We start from the raw sequence: 12,001 nt of genomic DNA, 5'->3' as shown, positions 1-12,001 counted from the left end.
ATGGACAATACTGTATCCGTCAATATTGTTTGACTGAATGTTGTGGCAGGGGGTATACTCTGGCCCGGGGAGGTTTAAACTGAGCAAGCCCAAACTAGTCCCCCAGGGCGTAAACTGGGCTAACCCAGATTATACCCAGGGTTTAAAACAGGCTAGCCCACTTTCACCCTTGGTATACTCTGGGCTGGGGGTTTACTTTGAGCTGTTACACCAGCAATCAGAATGTACTGGCTGCACACCCTATGTGGCTGAAGCAGTGCCATCAAATTGGTTTTTAGTCTGGGTATCAGAGGGGGTCAGGTTTTGGTGTCTGGATTCCTGTCTTCCTGGGCAAAGTGAACATGTCTGTGTCAGAGGGATTGTGTGTTTGCTTCATAGTCCATGATTGCCTGAATACCCTGCATCATATGAAGGGTCAGAATTATTATGTAAATGTTCCATCTGATGTACCTCCTAAATCATGTTTGTGTGCTGTGGTTTGGGATGCAATTTTTTTTTTTTTTTTTGCATAGTATAGATTTGGGATCATCTTCTTTTCTAGCACTATGAGCTAGCAAAATAATGAATATACCTACTTTAATTTAAAGGCAATGGTGCACAACTGCTGCACCAAGTGGCTAACAAAATGTAATTTGATCTGGATTACACTAGAGATCCAGATCTGACAGACTCGGCTTTGAAAGTGTGATCAAGATGCAGTACAACATATTTCTTATAAAATTGACTTGTGATAAAGATAATTTTTTAAACAGTTGCTTTAATTACCCTGCACCATATTTGATAATGTGAGCTTAAATTCAATATTCAGCATTATCTGTTAAGACCTTGCACCAGAAAAATCTGAATCTCATGCTCTGTTCAGTATTCCATATGTGAGAAGGACTCTTACTCTACTGATGGCCAGGAGGAAGTCTAGTTGATCTGACTTGCGGACTGAATGTCGTAGTTTCCAGTAGAGCAAATGTTCCCAGGCAAACACCAGCAGGCTCAGGCCCATGGCCACAAGTAACATGTAGAAGACCCCCGCCATATTGTCAATGTCCAGTTTACTGCTCATCACCTCTTTCTTCTCATTACGGCAGATCCCTGTCAGCCACACAGTCTGCAGCTTCTGCGTGTCACCTGTTAGTGAAGGACATAGAACAGAAACTCAGAGGCCTTCACTGAATCACCCCTGTATAATGTGGATTTTTAATATCATGAAGCACTCTCAAAACTCATGTGAAAACTTTGTATTGGATAATCACACACACTCATCTTTTTCCACACGCAATTTCCAATATGAAGTTCATCAGGATGATGAGCTCAATGAGCTCTGTACACACTCTGCACACACTTTAGAACCCTCTTGCTTTGCAACAGGTGACAGCATCACCATTGCAAAAATGTGAATCAAAAGCAACATGCAGCACTCTGGTTAGTAACCATGCTGCCCACTGGCCAATGGGAACTTTGTGATTGCATCTGTTATGTTTCGGACGCGGTCGGAGCACCGACCCAGCGTTTGAAAGGACCCATCATAAAATAAGCAGAGCACGGTTCAAAAGATAACAGAATTAATAACATAACAGTGTACAGTGCTAAACAACTAAAAAGTCCGCGGTCTGGTGAGGTGGAAACACGGCGTGCTCTCAGCAGCGCAAACGGTCCGGAGCCACAGCAGTTCGGACCCAGGGACCCCGCCGACACCCCCCAGGTGGCCGCGACAACCAAGTCTGTGAAGAAAGAAAACATGAGGTGAGTCCAACTCCACACAGAGAGACACAACTCAAAGGTGCACGCAATCAGCAAACACTTCCTGGCTTAAATCTATACATCAGCTTCTTACCCTGCAGGCACGGAACAACTCAGTTCAAATCTCCACTGCAGCAGAAGCTGATTAGACAATTAGCATAACGTGACAGCTCACTAACACAAGGTATGAGGGACACCAAATCCACTGTCATTACTTCATAAAAGTCACCAAAAACCGAATTACCTCAGGAAGTGTGCTGAAGAGCGTGAGACCTCACCCAATCCTCCTTCACAGACTGTGGCGTCAAACCTGGAGCGGTCTCTGCGTCCGTGATGGTGAGATTGTTCTCCTGATGTCGATCTCACACGTCTGCTCTTAAGGTCGAGTCTCTGGCCATCACACACTGTGCATTCAAGGTTTAAATGCAGCAATCTCTGATCAAGACAAAATACACCACAGCTGTGAGTCCTGATGACCTGCATGTGAAAACAAGCCTCAGGTGTTCAGGGTGAGGTCCTAATGCTCAGCCACTCAGTCCTGAATGCATACCACCTGGTGGGAGAAACAGAAAACAAAAACCAAGCCAGCCAAACACCCCAGCCCACAACAGCATCTGCCATATTTGCAGAAAATTGCTCATTGATGTCAAGATTAGGCCATCGTAAATATGAGACAACTGGTCTCTACATGACCCACCTCAAACACACAAATTGGTGGACTACCAAACACCAGAGTGCCCACAGGCAGCAACCAAGCACTGCAGACAAGGACAGAGAGCTGAGCCAAATGATGGAGTCACAATCACCCTGTGCCCACCCGGGAGACAGGGGAGAGAGATACACGGCCTAGAGCCAGACAGTGGACACAGTACGACATGGCAGCCAAAGGGTCAGACAGCCCCCTGTCTGCAAACAATGTGTCCCACCACCAGGCAGCCAGAGAAATGTCAGGTGTCCAGAGCTGGCCAATGGAGACCACCCCCAACTGCCCAGGCACCAAGGCCCCACTCCATAATGGCACTGGGTGTGCACGCGAGCACCCAGCCACACCCATCATCAAGGCCATTCAGACAGCTTACATTTTTTTTTAGCAGTTAAGGGAAAGTCCACTTACAGATGTGAAAGTGTGTCTTTCATAATTCATTTCTATACCGCTTACTGCAATCAGTGGTCAAGGGGGTCTTGAGCCTGTCCCAGCAGTCACTGTGTGAGACAGGGTACACTCTGGATAGAACATCAGTCTGTTGCAGGAAAGTGTTTTAGACATTTTAAATTATGAACTCTGCATTATCTGAAATACACTTTCGGATTTGAGAAAACAATGAGGAAACATTTCAGTTACACCCCCGAAACGGTTATACATAAAACAACAAAAAAAAACACAAACAAAAACTGTCCTTAAAGTTGTCAAACCTGGACTCTATTATCCATAAGTATAATTTCAGATATCTGAAAGCTTTATTTTATAGGTGGAAATTCAAGGAATTGACATTTCACTCTTTCCCATATCTGGACCACAATGGATTGGGTCCAGGTCAAAAATGAAAATGAACTTAGGGCCCCTTCACACACGCAAATTTGACTGAATCACGGCAAAACAGTTCGAATCATCGAACCATGGTAACCATGCTGACATCGGGAGGGACACACGTTTGGGCAGACGGGAAAGAATGCAGGTGTGAACCCAGGGCAAAACAGAGAAATGTGGCATAGTGGCGTTAATGGAACGTGTCACTCGCACTGCGCCAAGGCCACCCCCCCGACAGGTCGAATGCCCAGATACACATATGGGGCCGGCTCACCAAGCACTCAAAGAACACAATCTGCCTGCCTTGCAAACCATGTCTCATACCACATCAATAATATTAATAAAACTTAATAATAACAATAACAGACATGTTAATAATTGCCATGGAGGAGGACTATCGGGCCGCCTCAAAGAAATTCTGGCAAACCGTTTGACGCCTCAGGAGGGGAAGCAGCTCTCCACCCGCACTGTCTGTGGTGCAGGTGGGGAGACGCTGACCCTGACTGGGGATGTTGTCGGGCAGTGGAAGGAATACTTTGAGGATCTCCTCAATCCCATCGTCACGTCTTCCGAAGAGGAGCAGAGACTTGGGACTCAGAGGCGACTCATCCATCACCCAGGCCGAAGTCACCGAGGTGGTCAGAAAGCTACCCGGTGGCAAGGCTCCTGAGGTGGATGAAATCCGTCCTGAGTACCTTAAGTTCTGGATGTTGTGGGACTGTCTTAGTTGACACGCCTCTGCAACATCGCGTGGCGGTCGGGGACACTGCCTCTGGATTGGCAGACTGGGGTGGTGGTCCCTCTGTTTAAGAAGAGGGACCGGAGGGTGTGTTCCAACTATAGGGGGAATCACACTCCTCAGTCTCCCCGGTAAGGTCTATTCCAGAGTACTGGAGAGGAGAATTCATCCGATAGTCAAACCTCGGATTCAGGAGGAGCAGTGTGGTTTTCATCCTGGTCGCGGCACACTGGACCAGCTCCACACCCTCCATCGGGTGCTCAAGGGTTCACCCAACCAGTCCACATGTGCTTTGTGGATCTGGAGAAGGCATTTGACTGTGTTCCTGTATGACTGCAGCAGGAGCTTGGTTCGCATTGCCGGCAGTAAGTCAAACCTGTTTCAAGTGCACGTTGGCCTCTGCCAGGGTGCCCTTTATCACTGGTTCTGTTCATTACCTTTATGGACAGAATTTCAAGGTGCAGCCAGGGTGTAGAGAACCACAGAATCTCATCTCTGCTGTTTGTGGACGATGTGGCTCTGTTGGCTTTGTCAAATCAGGACTTTCAGCATGCACTGGGGCAGTTTGCAGCCGAGTGTGAACCGTCCGGGATGAAAATCAGCACCTCCAAATCCAAGGCCATGGTTCTCGACCGGAAAAAGGTGCCTTGCCCTCTTTAGGTCGTTGGAGTGTGCTTGCCTCAAGTGGAGGAGTTTAAGTATCTGGGGTCTTGCTCACGAGTGAGGGTCGGATGAAGCGTGAGATCGACAGATGGATTGGTGCAGCGTCTGCAGTGATTGGTCGCTGTATCGGACCGTCGTGGTGAAGAGAGAGGTGAGCAGGGGCACAAAGCCCTCGATTTACGATCAATCTATGTTCCAACTGTAACACCTCTGGAGTTAATACCTATAGATCGAAGCTAAGAAATATAAGTCAGAAGACCAGGAAGGACAACTGGAGGGTGAAGGTAAGTGAAAACAAAACAACCATATGAAATGAGTATGGTGCTATACTGTATTGCAAGGGAGGGGAACAAACACACAAAAAAGACAACAACAACCCATCAATATTTACAGTGAGATGTGCACACTAATTGAGCTCAGTTGTTCAGGGTAGGTATTATGACACAAGAAAAATCAAAATGTCCACAAGGTTTTTTCAATCGACTCGGACTTAATGTCCAGTATTTTGCACACAGTTCCCTATTCACCTTCACTGCAAGTGTCCAGCTTGAATATGGAAATGGATGAAATTGAATAGTGCACAATGTCCAGAACAGGGTGAGTATGGGCAGTGGTGAACCAGAGTTGCAGTAGGTGGAAGGGAAGAAAGCAGGCTGCACCAGCCTCCTACCAGACTGTTGAAAAGACCAGTGCATTTAGGTTTGAGGTCCCTGGAATTCACAAGCTCACCATCAGGGGGACCAAACACGAGGATAATAAGGCCCAAATCACGGCACCTGGCCTGTATAAACTGAGCAGGTCCCAATAAAAATTCATGACAGTAATACAAAATTCATGAATAAGTACAAACTTCAGATTACAACAATTCCCTGTGTACATAATTCATTACAAACTTGATATCAAGAGAAAGTATTCTAATTCACTGAAAAAAGAATCAAAAATAAAATCAATATATTAGCATTTCAAAATGGAGACTACCCAAAGATCATCCATTACTATGAGGCCTTTCTATGGCCCTTGACCACATGTTAGTATTTTAGCATTGTTAGCATAATTAGGCACATGTGCATTTTAGCATTTGATAAAGTCAGAATATTCATGCTCACCAATTCCAAGGACAACATAAATTCCAGAACAGTCCCACAATCCTCAAGTTTAGGTAGGCTGGATCTAAAGCAGTTACATTGAAAAGGTAAGTTACTAAAGCAATATTATAAATGTTTCGGATATTTGTTTGCAAAGACTAACCTGTGCAGCAGCTGTCCTCAATTCCTCTCCCCACACAACTGACAAGGAGAGGAACTTGAGAGAGCCTATATTTCCCTCCAAAACCTATTTTCCCTCCAAAACCTGTGATTGGCTGGAAATAACCAGGTGGCTGTGGTTGCCTTCAGGGACATTGAAAATGTTGGAAAGCTCAATTTTTCCTCTGTACTAGTGAAAATACAACATAATTAATCATTTTTCCTCTGGGTTACACGACCTCACCTATGGCCATGAGATTTGGCTCATGACCGAAAAGAACGAGATCACGAGTACAAGCGGCCCGAGATGAGTTTCCTCCGCAGGGTGGCCTGGGTGCTCCCTTAGAGATAGGGTGAGGAGCTCGGTCACTCGGAGGAGCTCGGAGTCGAGCCACTGCTCCTCCACGTCAAAAGGAGCCAGCTGAGGTGGCTTGGGCATTTTTTCCGGATGCCCCCTGGATGCCTCGCTGGAGAGGTATTCTGGGCACGTCCCACTGGAAGGAGGCCCCGGGGAAGACCTAGGACACACTGGAGGGACTACGTCTCTCGGCTGGCTTGGGAATGCCTCGGGCTTCCCCCGGAGGAGCTGGGGGAGGTGTGTGTGGATCGGGAGGTCTGGGTGGCTTTGCTTGAGCTGCTGCCCCCGTGACCCGACTCCAGATAAAGCGGAAGAAAATGGATGGATGGATGTTAATAATAATACCAACAATTAATAAATATTACAATAATCACATAACAAATTCCATGATTAAGTGGCTTATGAAAATAACAATCACATCTCATGTCATTGGCATGGGAATGCTGTGGATCTGCTGCGGATCCACAGATGAACACCACACAGTTAGAGACACACAAAGGCAAGTACCACTTCATCGTGACTCAAACCTCAAATTGTTGCTGCTCAATTGTTGCCAACATATTGACACATATTGCCTGATACTACATCAACCTAAATATCTGTTGACACAAATATACACCATGACAAAGGTCATTGTCCCATCCTGAGATAAAGAACAATAAACCATCAAATGACAGACATGTACCATGTAAGGGCAGGTGCATCCCACATTGTCCGTGGCCCGCCCATGCCATTCGGGTGCGGTCAGTGGTGGGTGGGAATTGTGGTCACATGGGCAGGCATCACGTCATTGTGTGGACAGCTGTCGGGATTTGGTGGGTGCATCTGTTTGGATGCCAGTGATGGCTGCGGTGTGCCATCTCTGCATTCACACTTCCCCCTCAGTTTGTATTATGAAGATGCACAAGCAGCCACATTTATTATGTTTTATGTTTTCTACAGGTGTAATAAACAAGCGCTTCCAGCAGGGGTAGAATGTTCAAAGACGAAAGTGTGGTTTCATTGTTTGGGTCTGTTGTTACTTTTAATATTGCTAGAAACTATTGTGGCATTAAAACTTAAATTGGAAGAGACAATATTGGAATTTATCTGTTATCGGTAATCTGTAACTTCCGATACATTTTTTGGTGGTTTATTGTTTTATCTTTATCGAAGATAACTTTTCAGTTATCTGATTATCTGTTGTCGAAGTTATTTTTTTGGTTATCTGTGCCCACCACTGTATGTATCCAAAATGCTTCCCGTTGTAATAGAAGCTTCTCCCTGTTACCTTCCCATCTAGGGGGTTCAACCATTTCTATACCTTGAAATCTGAGAGAACATACATCGTGGCCAGCACCCAAAAAATGTCTCGCTACCAAAGACTTTTTAACTCTGTTCCTAATGTGACTTTTATGTTCCGAGATGAGAGTCTTTAGTTCTCTCTTAGTCTTGCCCACATAACACAGGCCACAAGGGCATTTTAGCAAACAAACTTAGTTTTGCAGGAAATCCTGCTCTTCACCAAATATTTATGGCCCGAATGTGGATGTGTAAAGCAGTCTCCTTTAATCATAGCGTTACACTCAACATAACCCTGGCAAGGATAATTCCCATTAGGCAGTGAAGACAAAAAATGTTCCGGGTGCATATATGTGTCTGTCTTAACAAGGTTGTCTCTCAGGTTAGGGTCTCTCTTATGGGCAAATATAGGCAACTCTTGATCTTAACACTGTTTTTAAGATCTAGTGTGATATCCGAGAAAGTAGTGGCACAGACCAATTGTGAAGTATTGGACGGACGAGGTTTAGGAGTTAAAAGCGACCGTCTGTCAATTTGTTTGACCCTGTGCCAGCAGTCCACCAGTGTCTTTTTGTCATATCCTTTTACTAGAAATCTATTATAGAGTTCCTCTGCCTGTACATCAAAACTCTCCTCAGTACTACAAATTCTCCTTACTCTCAAAAATTGACTGAAAGGCAGACTCTTTTTAAGACCAGAAGGATGATAACTAGTGAAATGCAAATAACTATTAGTCAGTCTTTTTCTTATACAGACTGGTACTAAAATAGTCATCCTTACACACATTCACGTCAAGAAAAGAAACAGAATCAAAGCTAAATTCTAGCGTAAACTTAATAGTAGGCATCCTAGAATCAATATAAACGTTAAAATCCTCAAGTTGAGCCACAGTTCAAGAAAAAATGAAAAAGATATCATCTATGTAGCGAAACCAACACTTTAAAAATGGTAAAAATGGAGTATTATTGTATACAAAATCTTCTTCAAACTTGCCCAGAAATAAATTGGCATAATTTGGACTACATACACTGCCCATACTAACACTTTGACATTGTAAAAAATAGGAGTCCTCAAATTTGAAATAATTTCTATTCAAAATAAGTTCAGACATGTCCAAAAGGAAGTTCATGGGTGGGACAGGATTATCTGTTGTATCAAGGAAAAACTTCAATGCTAGTTGTCCTTCAACATGTGGTACATTTGTATACAGACTGGCTACGTCCATTGTGCAGACAAGGTCCTCTTTTGTAATAATCTGTATCGCCTCTAATCTATTAAGAAAATTAGTAGTATCTTTAATAAATGACGGTAGCTGAAAAAACAGTTGTTTAATATGTTGATCAGTATAAATAGAAATAGACTCTGTAAGAGTCATTGCCTGCAACAATGGGACATCCAGGTACTGGTTCATCCAAACTCTTATGTATCTTAGGAAGAGTGTAAAAAATAGGACGCACTAGATATCTTTGAAAAAGAAAATTAAATTCATCTAGTGTGATAAGTTTCTCATCACTGATTTTTTGAGAAAAGAATAAATTTCATCTTGACATCTAACAGTGAGATCATATGAGAGAGGAGCATAAAAAGAATTATCACTCAGTTGACGAAGAATCTCATTTCTATAGCAGACTTTACTCTGAATAACCACACAGCACCCCCCTTATCTGCATTACGAATAACAATATCAGTATCACTAGACAGACATTGCAAGGCTTCTTGCTCTTGTGGGCTTAAATTGGAATGCAGCTTCTTAGCATTTTTAGTTAAATCAATCACCTCTTTTTCCATAAGTCTACAAAACGTGGCCACTGCTGGATTCAACGCAGGAGGAACAAATGTACTTTTGGCCCTCAGTCCCGTTTTCAGAGCAGGATAACTGGAGGACGGGTCAGAAGACGACTCAAGTTGGACAGACTGGACATCACACCTCTGTGAGAAAGATGGAGCATGAGTCGGCCCCTTGTAGAAAAAAGCTTTCAGCTTCACAACTCTTAAAAATGTATACATTTCAACTCTAGTTTCAAAAGATTTAGCTTTTTGTGAAGGAACAAAAGAAAGACCTTTTTGTAAGACTGAGGCCTCCTCCTCAGATAAGGGTTTGTTGGACAAGTTGACCACTGACAAGCTGCTCTCCAGGGCTATGGTATCCGGTCTCAAGTGCGGCCGGTGCTGTCTCCCACCCCTCCTTGTCCGCCACTTCGAGCAATGCTCCTCGTATGAAATCTCCCGGTAGGTCTCTTTAAAAAACGGTGACCACGGCTGTTATCCGTAGATGTATCACTGCTGGATCCCCCATGAGGTCAAGCACCGGTGCGAGGCATGTACTGCCCTCGGCATTGGCGCCCTACTCGTGGTGTGAAGTCAACTGCAGACATCCATGGATAGATCTTACCATTCTTATAGTCCATGGTATCCCTCCAGTATTTTTCCATTTTTTCTCTGTCAACTGCTTCTCATAAGAGTCTCTCGATTCAGAACAAGTCGTAAATATCACTTGTAGCTGGGGCGTGTCGAACTTCTTGTTCATTTCACCACGCAAACCCGCAATATCAGTCGGAATCTTAGAGAGTTCAGAGTCAGCATATTTTATAATGAGAAGCATGAGGTCGAAGGAGCATTTATTAAGGATTTCACACTACTTTGCACAAAAGTCTTTGTCACCTCTGCCAAGCGTTGGTTACTTGAGGATTCGCAAGCCTCTGGGAATCCTCCGGGTGTACCAGTGATGCGCCAACTTCGAGCCATGCAGATGTATGCGTACTTTACTTTTCAGCACTTTTCTACTTTTTTGGCCTTGTACTTATTTTTTTTAGGTGTGTTTTTTATCCTTTACTATGCCTATTTGGTTTTGTGAAGTCTTGATGTGTGATTTTTTTTTATATATTTGTATTGTTTCTATTTATGAGCTTCATTGTTATTGATATATGTTTTTTCTTTACAAGGAAATGGCGGAACGACTGGAGCAGCGCGACTGCATCAAATTTTGCCAGAAACTGGGCGACAGCCAGGTGGAAACCATTCGGATTATTCAGACGGCTTTCGGTGACGATGCTATGAGCATCACACAGATTAAGGAGTGGTACAATCGATTTAAAGACAGCCACACAACAGTGGAGAGCGAGCCGCACTCCGGGCGGCCATCAACATGCTGAAATGACCAGATCATTTCCAAAGTTAACGCTGTGGTGATGCGGGACCGTCGTGTGACTATCAGAGAAATTGTGGAAGAGGTGAACATCTGCACTTTTTTTTTTGAACATCAGCACATCAGCACGAAGGTGACGGCGCAGCAAAAGCGCCTCCATGTTGAAGCCTCACAGGACATGTTGTGACATGCTCACCTCTTCCACAATTTTTCGGATAGTCACATGACTGAAAAGCCACCGAAAGCCATCTGAATCTTCCGAATGGCATGTCACAACATGTCCTGTGAGGCTTCAATACAGTGCTGCGCCATCAGCTTTGTGCCAAAGCCATCGGCATAAATTTCGCTGCAGCTCTTTTCATGGCAAAATCTTCTGTCACAGTGGAATGTGCCGAAAAAGTACTGATGTCCACCTCTTCCACAATTTCTCGGACAGTCACACGACAGTCCCGCATCACCACAGAGCTCACTTTGGAAATGATCCGGTCATTTCAGCAAGTTGATGGCCGACCGGAGCGTGGCTCGCTCTCCAACGTTGTGCGGCCGTCTTTAAACCGGTTGTACCGCTCCTTAATCTGTGTGATGGTCATAGCATCGTCACCGAAAGCCGTCTAAATAATCCGAATGGTTTCCACCTGGCTGTCGCCCAGTTTCTGGCAAAATTTGATGCAGTCGCACTGCTCCAATCGTTCCGCCATTTCCTTGCAAAGAAGAAATGATGAGAGACTCCACCCATCCTCACACAAAGGCTGCTTACAAGCAAATGACACAATCGACAGGCGTGAAAAAACTCACGCATGCGCACGAAGGTTCAAGGTTGGCTCATGCAAGCACACGTAATTCAAATCCATCAGGTTTTTGAAAAAAATAAAAAGGTCGGATACTTTTCTAACAGACCTTGTATACAAGCCACAGCTGTTTTGTAGACCTTTATAATTGGTAGGCCTCATTTTGGTACTCTTACGTGTTGATGATTTTTTTTTGTAGTGTAACTTTTTTTTGCAGTGTAAATTTTTTTGTAGTGTATTTTCTCTACAGTGGGATTTTTCTTAATTTCTTATTTTTGTATTATTTCCTTCTTCTTCTTATTATTATCCGCTTTTGAATGTTTTGGTTTATTATTAGTAATGTCTGCATTTACATGTCTTGTGGAGTTCTACACCTGTTTTTGTTTGGTGTTACCATAAAAGATGTAATTTCCTGAATGGCCTTACACACTGATGAAGACCTAGTCGAAATGCGTCTGTGCTCCTGATCCTGTCGCCTTGCGTGAGTCATTAAAACCTTTATTAAGAAGGACACTTGAGTG

At 44.1% G+C, this 12,001-nt stretch overlaps 1 protein-coding gene across 1 annotated transcript in view; it reads right to left on the bottom strand.

Moving 5' to 3' along the window:
* Positions 1-12,001, bottom strand: part of grin2ca (glutamate receptor, ionotropic, N-methyl D-aspartate 2Ca) — a 432,253-nt gene that overhangs the window by 68,065 nt on the left and 352,187 nt on the right. Inside the window, exon 12 of the mRNA XM_034190478.1 lies at positions 890-1,122. Within this exon, the coding sequence (XP_034046369.1) occupies positions 890-1,122 (233 nt within the window). The remainder of the gene's footprint in view (positions 1-889; positions 1,123-12,001) is intronic.

This window comes from Thalassophryne amazonica, chromosome 16 (assembly GCF_902500255.1).
Source record: "Thalassophryne amazonica chromosome 16, fThaAma1.1, whole genome shotgun sequence".
Classification (NCBI taxonomy): Eukaryota; Metazoa; Chordata; class Actinopteri; order Batrachoidiformes; family Batrachoididae; genus Thalassophryne; species Thalassophryne amazonica.
The sequence above is the reverse complement of the archived record's forward strand: the minus strand, read 5'-3'. Positions and strand labels throughout refer to the sequence as shown.